Source organism: Coregonus lavaretus (assembly GCF_964263955.1).
Source record: "Coregonus lavaretus genome assembly, chromosome: 1".
Classification (NCBI taxonomy): Eukaryota; Metazoa; Chordata; class Actinopteri; order Salmoniformes; family Salmonidae; genus Coregonus; species Coregonus lavaretus.
In genome coordinates this window covers 51,297,972-51,313,862 of record NC_139988.1, presented here as the reverse complement: position 1 = coordinate 51,313,862, position 15,891 = coordinate 51,297,972, and the positions used below count along the sequence as shown (strand labels likewise).

The 15,891-nt window shown below is 44.2% G+C and overlaps 1 protein-coding gene across 1 annotated transcript in view; it reads right to left on the bottom strand.

Moving 5' to 3' along the window:
- LOC311109056 (tight junction-associated protein 1-like) overlaps nucleotides 1-15,891 on the bottom strand; it is a 120,586-nt gene that overhangs the window by 24,667 nt on the left and 80,028 nt on the right. The window contains exons 6-7 of the mRNA XM_084151842.1: nucleotides 9,163-9,324; nucleotides 1,392-1,458 (exon numbers count right to left, since the gene is read on the bottom strand). Of these exons, the coding sequence (XP_084007968.1) occupies nucleotides 1,392-1,458; nucleotides 9,163-9,324 (229 nt within the window). The remainder of the gene's footprint in view (nucleotides 1-1,391; nucleotides 1,459-9,162; nucleotides 9,325-15,891) is intronic.

Sequence of the window (15,891 nt, the reverse complement as noted above, 5' to 3'; positions counted from 1 at the left end):
TGATATCAAAAATGTAGTTTAACCTCTACGGGACCGGTGTCCCGTATACAGGACAGTTGAGCTAACGTGCGCTAATGTGATTAGCATGACTGTTGTAAGTAACAGGGAACTTTCCAGGACATAGACATGTCTTATATGGGCAGAAAACTTAATTAACTTAATTATTGTTAATCTAACTGCACTGTCCAATTTACAGTAGCTATTACAGTGTAAAATACCATGCTATTGTTTGAGGAGAGTGCACAACAACAAAAAACTTATCACAGCAACTGGTTTGATACATTCACCTCTGAAGGTAAATAATGTACTTACATCCAGTAATCTTGCTCTGATTTGTCATCCTAAGGGTCCCAGAGATAAAATGTAGCATAGTTTTGTTTGATCAAATCCATTTTTATATTCAAATGTCGGAACTGGGTTCTAAAGTTTGAACCCCTGCTGTCTCTGGCTCCACACCCACCCCGCCGGCCATCTAGATGTGTGAAAGTTAGTGTATAAGCTAATGATCCATCATGTATGACATTCCTGGGAATGTGTAAACTTACATTTTGTATTACCATATCATTTTTGTATGTTCTCTATATTTATGTACTTGAAAATGTATAAATTGACCAATTCGGCACATTTGGGCAGACTTCATACAAAATAGTCCAGTTTTGCAATGCTTCACTGGATCAAACTGAAACTTTGCACACACACTGCTGCCATTCTAGTGGCCAAAATCTAAATTGCGCCTAAACTGCAATAATATATTGTGGCCTTTTTCTTGCATTTCAAAGATGATGGAACAAAAAAATAAATAGAAAACACATGGTTTTTTGTTTGTATTATCTTATACCAGATCTAATGTGTTATATTCTCTTACATTAATTTCAAATTTCCACAAACTTCAAAGTGTTTCCTTTCAAATGGTATCAAGAATATGCATATCCTTGCTACAGGCAGTTAGATTTGGGTATGTCATTTTAGGCGAAAATTGAAAAAAAGGGTCCTGATCTTTAAGAGGTTAACGATGTTTTGAGGCTATACTGTTTGTTTACATTTACTTTGTTTACAAACATTGGAGTAATGCAAACATATATTTTGGGTTCTGATGGGGTATGACAGTTGAACTAAGCTAATGAGGCATTTATAAGTTATATTCTTAAAGAATCAATGGGTACATATAATTAATTCATAAGACCAAAAATGTATGTAGCAACTACATCTATATTAATTCAAAAGTCCAAAAATGTATGTAGCAACTGCAGATTGCCCCTTTAACTTTATGGTACAAGTTGTGCGTAAAGGTTTCCTTTCAAAAGTAGTCACTAGAAGTACATGAAATGTGTGTTGTCCAATGAACACCTATAGATAAGCTCTGAGGGCAGTTGAAAGAGTTGAAACGTTACCAGGGCATGAAGCTTCTCCTCCAGGTCCTGGTTGGCCCGCTGGGAGGCAGTGTAGCTGTTCTGCAGTCTGTGGAGCAGAGAGCAGAAAACAGAATGTGTCTCAGTTAATAGTGCAGTGCCTACAGAGCTGAGCCCATCCAGATAGAAAGGTTATTGGAAATCCACAGATGCTATGCTGCAGACTGAGATGAGGCCACTGGTACAGAACGTAACACTGCATTAAGAACAACTCAACCACTTCAGCTTTATTTTTATTTTTATGCAATTACCTCCTATCATAGTTCAGATGATGCAGTTGTCTTCTCATGTGCGTCGTCTCAGACTGGTTGTCAAATAAATGTAAAATACTGGCCGTATAGACCAGAGTTATTGCCGCAATAAGGCACCAGAAAATGGGCACGTCCTGAAGTAAAAGTATGCATACTGTTCTTTTAGCAGTCACATCCGTACATTTAGTTCAGTTTATTTCCATTTGTATTCAACAGCAGAGTGGTATGAATCTTCTCAGAGCACTTAATGAAGCCATCAGAGTTTTGCTCGTGACGTTTTTCAACAGGTTAGACATTCGGCACAAATTACAAGAGATGGGAGGAAAGGGGAGAGAGGAGTCTGAACTAAACCCATTTCAATAGGGCCAATAGCAATTACTTTCCCACTGTATTCACTGCCTCCTAAATTGGCTAGATAAATTCCACTCTGAAATGAGAGGTTGTGGATTTTATGTAAATGCATTATGATGCAGAGGAAATTCAAAGCGCTAAAATGGCAACATACCAATTTTACACATAGCTTTGCTTTTAAATGTATGAGATGGGCCCTGCAGTCATGTACTGTACAGGTATTGATGTTCCTGTTCTATACAAATAGCTTACAGCCCCTGATTGTGCACCACCATTATCATAATCATCATCAATGTGTAATGGTGAGCAACAGTAATGAGGTGTGGGAATCAGAAAGTTCTGGGCACCAAAGCACACCGCACTGTAAGCTTTCAGTGAAATATTTTCAGTGAGTGTGACATGAGAAACTACGTGCAAGTCAACTCCCTGTGAAACTTTTTGAACAAAGAAACTCAAAGAAAAATGTTAGAAAATCAGTATTTGAAAGGTGTAATGAATCTTCCGCAGGTTGACGTTTATCGTCATGAATCTTGCCCTGTAAGTAGAACTGAGCGGTTTCCGCTAGATGGGCCAGCTGCAAAGTCAAAATTGGCTAAGGGTTAGGCATTACGGTTAGCAGTGTTGTTAAGGTTAGGTTTCAAATCAGATATTATGACTTTGTGGCTGTGCCAGCTAGTGACCACACTGCAGAGCTGCCTCCAGGGCAAGATTCAAGACAATAAATACCAACCTGCAAATTTTTCAGTACCGGTAATTTCTAATCACGTCTCTATGTCCATTGATATATTAGTCATTTTGCCTTTGTTCACCTTTGTATGGTTCAAACCCCATCTCACAGAACCCCCAGAGCATATGATGCAGAACTATGACTGAAAAACCAACATCTGAAATCCAATAGAAGTGTCAAAAAAAGCACACCAATGATCACCCTTTCCATTGAGAGCGGATTACAAGGCCACAGTCTAGCAGCTTGTGATCCTTTCCCCGGTAGTATGGTCTGCACAGTGCACCATGGCCTCTAGCCTGTTAGTCTCATCTCCTCTCTCTGCCCTGTGTGCTCATTTTGCCATGCAGATGTGGACATGTTACAACAACTGCCTCTCCCGGGCCAGGCCAACTGGCCAAGTGATTGATTCATCAATCTAACAATATTGCATAAGGACACACACACTGGTGTAACCTTGCCCTGATTACAACCCTAATGCAATGACACTAAAGTTATTGCAGTGTCCAGTGTGTTTCAGCGCTACCATTGCGTATCAATTGGATTCATACTACAAAACACCTGGCTTTGACCAACATATTTCCCTCCCAGTAACACCAGCATTTCTTATTACCCTCTGGCACATCCTTCTCATTCCTCACTAATCAAAAAGTGTTCACTGCAAATCACCACCGATGATTTTCGGTCTCTTTGTCCCAATCAAAAATTCATAAACACATTTGAGCAAAGCTCACTGATTCCCACAGAGACCACAGTGGTAAACTCCCGCTGCATTTCAGTGTTCAGAGGATAGTGATTAATTTGATTTAGAGCTGATGGAATTCAAAAAATAGGCAGAACAATTAGAGTCACTTTATGGCTCCACCAAGAAGTCGGATTGAATAGTCTGGCTGCCGTAAACAAATTAAATCAAGTCCTCAGAGAGTAAGTCACATGTGAAGGCTGCTCCTGGGTTGGGTAAACTAAATAAATAGATAAATACAAAATTATAGTCGTAATTACAACAATTGGCTCTTCATTCCCAGAGCATTTTCGCCATGCAGAGTGATCTCCTCTTTGGGGGGGGGGGGCAATGCAAATAGTCTGGGTAGCCATGATTAGCAGAGAGAACAGTCTATGACTAGGGTGGCTGGAGTCTTTGACCATTTTTAGGGCCTTCCTCTGACACCACCTGGTATAGAGGTTCTGGATGGCAAGAAGCTTGGCCCCAGTGATGTACTGGGCTGTACGCACTACCCTCTGTAGTGCATTGCGATCGTAGGCCGAGCAGTTGCCATACCAGGCAGTGATGCAACCAGTCAGGATGCTCTCGATGGTGCAGCTATATAACTTTTTGAGGATCTGAGGACCCATGCCAAATCTATTCAGTCTCCTGAGGGGGAATAGGCTTTGACGTGCCCTCTTCACGACTGTCTTGGTGTGTTTGGACCATGATAGTTTGTTGATGATGTGGACACCAAGGAACTTGAAGCTCTCAACCTGTTCCACTACAGCCCCGTTGATGAGAATGGGGGCGTGCTCAGTCCTCTTTTTTTCCCCTGTAGTCCACAATCATCTCCTTTGTCTTGATCACGTTGAGGGAGAGGTTGTTATCCTGGCACCACACGGCCAGGTCTCTGACCTCCTCCCTATAGGCTGTCTCATCGTTGTCGGTGATCAGGCCTACCACTGTTGTGTCGTCGGCAAACTTAATGATGGCGTTGGAGTCGTGCCTGGCCATGCAATCATGGGTGAACAGGGAGTACAGGAGGGGACTGAGCACGCACCCCTGAGGGGCCCCCGTGTTGAGGATCAGCGTGGCAGATGTGTTGTTACCTACCATTACCACCTGGGGGCGGCCCGTCAGGAAGTCCAGGATCCAGTTGCAGAGGGAGGTGTTTAGTCCCAGGGTCCTTAGCTTAGTGATGAGCTTTGAGGGCACTATGGTGTTGAACACTGAGCTGTAGTCAATGAATAGCATTCTCACGTAGGTGATCCTCTTGTCCAGGTGGGAAAGGGCAGTGTGGCGTGCAATAGAGATTGCATCATCTGTGGATCTGTTGGGGTGGTATGCAAATTGGAGTGGGTCTAGGGTTTCTGGGATGATGGTGTTGCCTTTCAAAGCACTTTATGGCTACAGACCAGGTAGTCATTTAGGAAGGTTATCTTAGTGTTCTTGGGCACAGGGACTATGGTGGTCTGCTTGAAACATGTTGATATTACAGACTCAGCCAGGGACATGTTGAAAATGTCAGTGAAGACACTTGCCAGTTGGTCAGCGCATGCTCCGAGTACACGTCATGGTAATCCGTCTGGCCCTGCGGCCTTGTGAATGTTGACCTGCTTAAAAGTCTTACTCACATCGGCTACGGAGAGCGTGATCACATAGTCATCCGGAACAGCTGATGCTCTCATGCATGCTTCAGTGTTGCTTGCCTTGAAGCAAGCATATAATTTATTTAACTCGTCCGGTAGGCTTGTGTCACTGGGCAGCTCGTGGCTGTGCTTCCCTTTGTAGTCTGTAATAGTTTTCAAGCCCTGTCACATCCGACAAGCGTCAGAGCTGGTGTAGTACGATTCAATCTTAGTCCTGTATTGACTCTTTGCCGGTTTGATGGTTCATCGGAGGGCATAGCGGGATTTCTTATAAGCGTCTGGGTTAGAGTCCCGCTCCTTGAAAGCGGAAGCTCTACCCTTTAGCTCAGTGAGGATGTTGCCTCTAATCCATGGCTTCTGGCTGGGGTATGTACGTACGGTCACTGTGGGGACGACGTCATCGATGCACTTATTGATAAAGCCAGTGACTGATGTGGTGTACTCCTCAATGCTATCGGAAGAATCCTGGAACATAATCAGATAGGACATAGGAGTGGAGCACTCACATTAAACAACGGTAATCCAATTTAACCATTATCTTTGCTGAGGCTGCATTGATATGTGTGATCATCTAGTAGGGACACGCAGATGGACCAGCGTATCCCGCATAGGCATGTAGCCTCATGCTCCGATTTATGATGGAAACACTGCAGGGATAATTGAAAGTGACTGGCTGCTCGGACCGAAAAACAGGAAGAGATGCCTCTTGATTGGAGATAAACTGGGATGATTGCTTTTGAATCCCCCCCCCCCCCCACACACACACACACACACAGGGGATTTGAAATAAGCAGCCATGTGTTTTTTTAACATTACTTAACCCCAGAGCAAAACCATTTCTATATGCATATGAACAGTAAATGACAAAGCTGTTTTTCCATATACATATTGTCCGCAAGATAAAAATGAAATGGTACATTTACATATAAAGAAAGATATGGGACATTTATTGGAAAATAATTCAAATGGAGGCAACATATTTCACGATTTAATAGACATCTTGTGCTTAAGAAACAAAATGGCAAACATTATCACCCGACACCAGATCGGGAAATGTGTGCCGCAAAGTTATGTTTACCCGCAAAAATTAAAGATTCTAGCTTTATTACCTCAACTATTTTTCATTGTGCTCCTACATTTCATTGTGTGCACCTACATTTTTCAATTTAGGCTGTGGTGGAGAAATCAGAATTAGCTAAGTAACATAGATAATTAAGATGTCTTATCTGCAGAATATGCTTATATGATTGAACTGTTGAACTCTTGTTATTAGAATGTCTCCTTTCGGACTCTGGTGTGGGCAGCTGCACTTCCTCCCTCATTTAGGCCTCAGTCACCTGGGGAGAAGTCAGGCTTGTCTATCACATGTCCTTGTTGCTACGCAGAATATCAGAAAGAGAATAGGGCAAAGGAGGTCAGAAGGAAACATTGTTTCCATATGTGAATATGTGTCTTTACCTATTGCAAACCATGTGAAGGGATGGCGTGAGTAATGGGAACCAATCACTTGTCTCCACAATGTTTGTATGCCAGTCACCCCCTCCTTGGGCCTTGGGGAAGATTGTTCTCTCCCCTGGTTCACTTTTTAGCAAGGTGGAGACTAAGTAACAATAAATGTCCTTTTAAAGTTCTTAGTACTGAACAAAACAACACGTTCTTTGTATTTGGGGCCAAGGTCTGGCACAGGATGTGTGGGATTAGAGTTTGGAACCATTGTACGTAATCTCTGATGTTGCACCTATTCTGAGACAGTATATAACCCTGAGGCTCACTCCACTCAGTGGGCTCTCACTCTACTCACTTTGGTGTGGATATTGTGACCAGCTCCCTTATCGATACGTCTTTAATAAAGTTAATATTCTGATTGGTGATTGACCTTGTCTCTCCTCATTATTGATTAAAGTATCCACCACAAGGCGCACACCTGCTCCTTGTTAAAAAGGTCAGCCTTGAACCCTTCTAAGTGTGGTGGTGGGAACCTCATTGAACATTACCATGTCCCTTCATAATGACATTAGCTTTACAATCTCATTAAAGCGAGACAGTTTCTTGTCTCATTAAAAGATGGATTAGGCATACCCCCCACCAGTACACGCACGTCATTTTGTAGCCTTTTTTTTATTAACCTGCCATTAACACTAGAATCGTTGGGCCTCGAGGTACCCCCCTTCGACCTAATGAGCAGTCATTCTGACTGCAAAATTCTAACAGTGTTATTAATACATTTAATATATGCTATAGCAAAAATAATCATTTGGTTGTGCTTATGAATGTCTTCGGTAACAGAATACGAAAAAAATAAATCATTTTTGTTACTGTAGACTATGTAAAAAAAAAAAAAAAAAAATGGTGTGTTGAATGCACTTTATTAGTGGAGTGCCTTTGTTACAACTATGAAACAGAAGAAATGTGTTGGAACAAGGTAACAGCTTATTTCTTATACAAAAAAAGGAAAATAATACCCCAACCACCAACACGCACGGTCAGCAAGATGCGCGGCCAAACGATGAAAACATCAGTAGCTTTAAACAACATAAATGCCAAGTGTGCTTGATAAAAGTGAAAATCAGTACAAAAGCACTAATGGCATTATTATGAATAATAATAGTCAATTATTGTCAGCTCATGTCACATAAACAACGAAAGCTGCTGAGTGCATTGCTGATGTTATTTGCTTGAGATGTAGGGCCTGCTCTTTCAGTGATGACATTTTGTGCTGATAATCGGCCCGTGGCATTGTCACTGGCTTGTTCTATCCAACGGTGCAGTCTCTTCCTCTTTCCTCTCACCGTTTCATTTGGTGGTGGCACTGGCACGCTCTCAGAATCAGAAGAATCAGAAGAATAATCGTCAGAGATGTCATGATTCATTTCTTCCCCACCATCAGTAGTTTTCAGTCAGATTTTGTAGCAACGCTAATGCAGCATGTGCATCCGTTCGTCTTGGTCTTCTTGTCATTGTAAATTACGTAATCCAAGTAGGCCAGAGTAGACTGATAAAACTGCTTGGATTCGATGGACTGATATAGGGATACAAATTAGAATAGATCAATATAGAATGGCCCAACCTGTTCTTCATTCACAATTGGTGATTACATAATTATGCATCGTTCGCTTCCCCTCGCTCATCATACTTTACTTCATTTATTTCATCTGTTGTTATATGTGTTACAAGCTACAAGTTGTACACAGATGGGACTTGGCTTGCCTTTTACTTCAGAATTAACTTGATTGACAAGCAGATGTGTAAAGATTGATTTCTTAATCAAGAGCTGGGAGGTGGGTTGCAGGTGTACTGCCAGGGAAAGCAAACACAGCAAACAAGAATAATAATCTGCAGGAGAAACATTTGCTTTTAATCAGGTTCTGAAAGACTGGTGGCCATGTATTGTCAAGGAAGGCCTGATGTTATCACCAACTAGGGCTGACAGAGAAAGTGTGGTGGGGCACAGAAGAGCCCTGGGGCAACATCCTCTGATTGAACAACAACGTTATGAAATATAGATTATACACTGAGTATACAAAACATTAAGAACTCTTTCCATGACATAGACTGACCAGGTGAATCCAAGTGAAATCTATGATCCCTTATTGATGTCACTTGTTAAATCCACTTCAATCAGTGTAGATGAAGAGGAGGAGACAGGTTAAATGATTTTTAAGCCTTGAGACAATTGAGACATGGATTGTGTATGTGTGCCATTCAGAGGGTGAATGGGCAAGACAAAATATTTCAGTTCCTTTGAACGGGGTATGGTAGTAGGTGCCAGACACACCGGTTTGTGTCAAGAACTGCAACACTGCTGGGTTTTTCAAGCTCAACAGTTTCCCGTGTGTATCAAGAATGGGCCACCACCCAAAGAACATCCAGCCAACTTAGGGGGGGGGGGGGTGTTCCTAATGTTTGGTATAATCATGTTCCATGTGGCAGAAACTTAACAAAACAAAAGGAAGTGAGTGAGCACAGTGTGCGGTGTAAGGGAAGGGAATATTATCTGTGTTACGAGATAGTGAGAGTGCTTCACATAACATTGACAATTGGCTCAGGAAATGAGGGAGGTTGAACTCGTCACCTGCGGAACTTGTCTCTCATCTTTTCCAGGTCGTCGCGCGTGCGACCCATCTCCTCCTGCATGTAGTGGCGGCTGGTCTCAAACTCAGTCTCGATGGCCTCCATCTTGTGGGTGGTGTGGGAGAGCCGCCGGCGCAGGTCTTCATTCTGCTGCTGCAGGATCCTGGAGGGGAGGGACGGGTGGAGAAGGAGGTAGGGGGAGAACAGTCAGCCCAGGTGCAGTGGAATGATTCACAGACAGTATTGTTTTTTCAAATATTGACTAGACTAACAAGATAAACAGAGAGCCATGAGAACTTGCTTCAGCCACATAATTCAGGGAGACACAGTTAACTGACAGTAGATACTGAATTTGAGTGAACAACAAAATGGGGAATAGAGAAAATCATAATTAACAACTATGAAAACTGGCATATGAGAAAGAAAGAAAGAGACATTAGTTTTGCAGGTGCATGCATATGAGTGGGTGCATATTTATGACATATTTTTTTCTGTGTGCTTAAGAGAGAGAGAGAGAACACATGATTGTCCGCAGCCCTCTGTGTGTGTCTGCAGCGGGCAGGCGAGTGGCCTGTGTCACGGGTGATTGATTCCCTGACTGTGCCTAGGTCCCTTTGCCCTAGTGTGTCTGTGGATTTCATGGGAGAAGCTGTCAGGATGCTGGGGGGACAGAGCAGCTGACATGGGACAGGACACATCTGCTATCTGCCACAACCCACTGTCCCCAATTCTCTTACCACATCACACCATGCAGCATCCAGCCACCCACTCACTGCACACTTCTATTAAAACCACAGTTTTCTCGGAGTCTGTCCAATCAGATGGACTCCTACACCTAGGGGATCATGCTGCTGCATGACAGCGGTTAAAACGAGACCACAAGGTTTTTCAACACGTCACTGACACATCCAACCAGCAACAACAGATAGCTCAAGAAAAAGCACAAAGAAAGCAGGGAGAATGGAGGAGGAGAGAGAGAGAACAGGGTATGCAGAGACAGGTAGCTAGTTGGCAGCAGAAAGCTCCTAACTACCGTCCACTGACGTACGTTTAGGCTGTGACTTCCAGTAGGCTCAGATTAGGTTGGGAGAATCAGGCAATTGATTGTGCAGACATGGGACCACATCAGGAACATCCAGGTGCGTTACCCTGTGACAGGGTGTGATTGGGTGTGACAATGTGGAATCAAATTAGCCCTCGCACCACTGTCTGTTCCCCCGCGCTGCGTCTGCAAAGATCAATGGAACTTTTTCCCCACCAAACAGCTTGTAGACACTAAATCTTTAAATCGACGCGAGCTCCCATCCTGACACTTCCAGTCTACTGCTTCACAGAGGGGAAGGAAGGAATAGACACACGTTTAGCGACACACCTGCCAACCAGAACAGCTCAAGAAGAGAGAACATCAATGATTCATGGTATGGTTCTGGTTGGTGGGGGGGCGGCCAATGTTTTACTCTATAAATACACACAGGATTTCACGCTTTCTTCTGGGCTCCTTCAGGGCACAGGTTTGAGTAACAGGCAGAAAATTGGTCTTTGGCACAGTCTGTGGGTACTACACAGTACTTTCATTCCTTTTGTAAATAACCCATCAGTTAGTACATTTTGCAGACTGGTAGGAAGTGTCATTGACATCCAACTAAAGAAACAAAGTGAAAGTCCACATTTACAACGTAAACAAAACCTTTCCAGGAGTTTTAAGAAAATGCTCGATGACTTAACGAATGACAACTCAATTAATATACAGATATCAGATAAGGGAGGTGGGATTGTGATTTCTAATACCAACATGCAAATTGAAAAAATAATAGTATGTTGCATGATAAATGTTACAAGAAGATTTCAATCCTACCAACTATAAAATAAAGTCCTCGATAAAGGACTACAAAATAAATGGTAGACAGAACAGGAATTTAAATATCTTTCTGTCCCAAAACCTACAGTTTCGACCCTTTATGGTCTGTTTGAGGTTCACAAATCAACCACAGACCCTCCATTAAGACCCATCGTTTCAGAAACAGAAAAAGTGTCTGGTTATGTGGACTTCACATTTATCCATTAGTCAAACAGTTGCCATCTTATTTAAAAGACACCACTGATTTTCTAATGAAACTAAAAAGTATATCAGTTATTAGTGAAGGAAATTGGCTAGTCACTCTTAATGTCTCATAGCTATATACTGTGGCAGCCCAGGGGAGTCAGAGGTGAAACTCAAAATAAAATAACACAGCGGGAGACCGTTTTGTGGTGCTCAAACAAAAGTTGTTCTTTAATAAAGGTTGGGGGAACGGGGAGGGGAGAAATCCAACTAAAGGCCTCTCAGGTCACTGTGTCCTCCTTGGCGGCTCCTCGGACCGCCTGTGGCATGCTGCCCGGGAATGGGTCCTCTTCCTTTGAGGGCAAAGAAAAGGAATAGAGAGAGAGACAGGTGAGTCAAACATTGCCTAGTATCTTCTTTGTCGTCTGATCGAGGTGCTCATCATTCTCACTCCGGTTCTTCTGAGGTCTAGGCATACCCTCTGCCTGTCTGCCCAAGCGTCCGAGTGACTGCACCTCTACTTATACCCATTTGGGGTAATGAGGGACAGGTGGGACCAATTCCAGGTGCTAATTGGTTGCAGCACCTGGACTTGGTAGTATTGGTGTTGAATCGCAGCCCCAGTTGGTGCCTGTAGAACTGTCCATGGTGCTGACTCACCTTGGCCTCTCTAGCCCTCTGGAGCTGACCAAGGTCCTGCTCCTTCCTTTGTAGCTCCCTGCTGGCCCCCGGGTTGCCACATACCACCCCCCTCAAGCTCATAGCCGGCTGACAGGCTGTCGATCAACCAGCATGCATCCCTCCTGGACAGGGCATCGACATTCCAATGGGATTTCCCGGACCTGTGCCCCACGATAAAGTTAAAGGCTTGCAACTCCAAAAACCATCTAGGTTCCCATTCCCTCCTCCACAAAGGGAATCTCTGAAAACATTTAGCCAGGGGAGTTCTCCTCCCCGGGGTGCTCTTCATCTCGGTCGGTGCCGGGGGGACCCAAGGTGGGATTGGCTGGGGCCTCCGCAGAGTCTGAGGAGGTGGGCGGGGAAGCGGCGGCACAGGCTGGTATGACGCTTCTACTTCGGGGAACCGTTCTCCTTTACCCCAAAGCTGTTCTCCTAGGGGCTGTGGCCCCTCTGTGAAAATTTGGGCAGTCCCGGCCCACTAGGACATCTACTGGAAATGTCTACTACCCCGGCTACAATCACAAAGCTACCTTGAGGGGTTTGCACTTCCACATGGCAGGTGGGGTAACTTTTCGTATCCCCATGTATACAAGCCACTGTTATGGGCGGCCCTAAGGGGTCGGCAGCAAACTGAGGCTTGATGAGAGTGACCATACTACTTGTGTCCAACAAGGTGGCCGCGTCCTGCCTGTCTATTTTGACGGGGATCTGGGGGGCTGCAGTTGCTTCGTGTGCCCAGCAGGTTGTGAGGTAGTCGCACCGTCTGGTGGTCTTCTCTGCGGGACTGGCCGTCAGCATGGACTCGTCGTTTCCCAGGCAGCTTCAGGCCAGATGTCCCTCCTGGCCACAGGTTTAACACCTTCTCTGGTCCCCGCTAACTAGTGGCCGCCGCCTCGGGGGTGGTCTGGGTTCAGTAATAGGAGGCCGTCATGAAGTGGGGTTCAAATATGCGTCTCCCTTTCTACCACGCGTTGGTTTGGCCTCGCCTTCAGGCCTACTGGGCTCTGGCCTACTGCTTCACAACATCTCTACAGTAACCTGGTGATTTTCTAATAAAAGCAACCAGGGCGTCAACTGACGGGGGGTTGCTCTGGGCAGCATGGCACTTTGCGTCGGTGGGGAGGCCCCGGATACATTTGTCTATTACCGGTCGATCTATTGCTGATGGCCCATCCCCCGTGGTAAGCCAACTTCGAGTTAATCTAACCAGCTTGGCTATTTGAGGTCTTACCGCAGCGTGGCCATCATGGGCCCAGGAGTGGAACCGTTGGGCCCGGGTTTGTAGGTTGTGCCCATAATGGGCCAAGATAGCAGTTTTCAGAGCAGCATAGTTGTCGACATCCGCCAATGCCAAGTCCCTACAGGCCTTCTGTGCTTCTCCAATCAAAAAGGGGGCCACTTTGCCAGCCCAGTCCTCCTTGGGCCATCGATCTCTCTCTGTAGTGCACTCAAATACCTCTAGATAAGCTTCAATGTGATCTTCAGCAGTTAGCTTGGTGAGGACCTTGGCTTGTTCCGTCATTTGGTCCGGCCGGACCATGGCTTGGCTAAGCTGTGTGACGGCCTCCTGAAGGGCAAGGAGGCTTTGGGCTTCCACCAGCTTCATATTTTATTGTGGTTCAGAGCATGGGAGGGTTGTGCCCGCATTCTCCACCAACTGCGGTAGCCCAGGGGAGTCAGAGGTGAAACTCACAAAATAACACAGCGGGAGACCGTTTTGTGGTGCTCAAACGAAAGTTGTTCTTTAATAAAGGTTGGGGGAACGGGGAGGGGAGAAATCCAACTGAAAGGCCTCTCAGGTAACGGGTGGGTCACTGTGTCAGCCGTGGCGGCTTCTCGGACCGCCTGTGTTAATGAGCAAAAAAAAGGGAGAGAGAAAGCGATGAGTCCGGGGTTTCAATACTTGCTCTCAACTTGTGCTGGGTGGCATGCTGCCCTGGAATGGGTCCTCTTCTTTTGGGGGACAAAGAAAAGGAAGAGAGCGAGACAGGTGAGTCAAACATTGCCTAGTATCTTCTTTGGCGTCTGATTGGTTCTTCTGCGGTCTAGGCATACCCTCTGCCTGTCTGCCCAAGCGTCCGAGTGATTGCACCTCTACTTATACCCATTTGGGGTAACGAGGGACAGGTGGGACCAATTCCAGGTGCCAATTGGTTGCAGCACCTGGACTGGGTAGTATTGGTGTTGAATCACCAGCCCCAGTTGGTGCCTGTAGAGCTGTCCATGGTGCTGACTCACCTTGGCCTCTCTAGCCCTCTGGAGCTGACCAAGGTCCTGCTACTTCCTTTGTATCGCCCTGCTTGCCCCCAGGTTGCCACAAGACCAATATTCTGAATGATGGATGTATGGAGGCCCTCAAATTCTTCCTCTCCAACCGCTTAAGCAATGTGCCTACAAATTATATCATTGAGCTTGCACAACTAGTGCTTACTAAAAACGATTTTCTATTTGATAAATATCACTACCTATAGTCTTTTGGAACAGCAATGGGAACTCCATTAGCTCCCAACTATGCAAATCTATTAAATGGGGAAATTCAAATTTGATTTAATTTATGAAAATAATCCTTACAAAGATCATGTTAAATATTGGACCCGCTATATAGAAGATTGCTTTATGATCTTGACAGGTTCCGAATTAAATGAATTTCTTAACTACATGAACTCTGAAGTACAATCAATTTCCTTCACAATGGAAAATAACATTAACTCTATAGACTTCTTAGATGTACATGTTACAAAGGGACAACCTCTAAGTACTACAGTTCACAGAAAACCTTCTGATAGTTATCGCCCTCTCCTTGAGCGTTTTCGCTTGAGAGGATACCCTGCTACCTGGCTTGATAAAGCTCAAACACAAGTTAAAAGCTTGAACAGAAACCAGCTACTTAATAAATCCCAACAAAAACAGAATAGAGTTTTCTGTAAACTATATACTTACTTTCAATGATAGCCGTAATGGCATCAAGTCTATTGTCAATAAACATTTGCACATATTATCAGACTCCTATTTAAATTCAGCCTTCCAGAATCCACCTTTATTCACCTATAAACAATCAAGAAATCAAACATGTGGTCAGAGAGAAAAGAGGCATTCATAAAAGGATGCTTCCCCTGTAGATCTTGTACCTCTTGCAGCACGATAAGGAAATGTTCTAACTTTGTATGCCCTCAAACTTCTAGGACCTATGATATAAAGTAATGTATAATGTGCACTACTAAAGGAGTTCTTTATATGTTACAGTGTTCTTGTAATAAGATTTATATTGGAAAAACATCCCGCGCCTTGAAAGTACGCCTTGGAGAACATAACATATCACCTCGCCAGTTGCGAGACACTTTATAGAACAAAATCATTCTATTAATCAATTGCGTTGCGTCGGGATCTAAAAAGTTCATCCACCACGTAGAGGTGACTATGACAACAAATTACTCCAAAGAGAAGCCATGTGGATATATAAATTAAATTCTGTATCTCCACACGGTTTAAACGAATAATTCGATTTCACTTCCTTCCTATAAGCCACATTTAGACTGTTATACAAGAACACTGTCCATATCAGATTTTGCATATCATTTATGAGTTGGCCCCACATATTTATGAATGGCTGTGCCCGATGTACTTTGTGGTGGGCTATCTCATTAATTGATATGATGTATTTAGGTGAGCGGACACCTGGGGCGGTTGATTTGTGAGTTGCCCTTCGTGCCCGCTCCCGTACCCTATAACTCAGCATTTCTTTGTGACTAATTTGTATACAGGTAGACCAGAAAAGCCACATCCCTGATTGGCAGATGAGTGGCAAGCCTGATTAGAAGCACCTGCTGCTCATCTGTTGTTCTTTACAAATGCTGTTTTAAATGAAAAGAAAATTGTACCTACACACTGAAGGCTGTAAAGCCGGAACGTCTGTGTACGTTATCCCTGATGCAGTGAAATGAATTACACATTAACAACGCAAATAGTCTGGGTAGCCAATATTAACTATTCAGGAGTCTTATGGCTTGG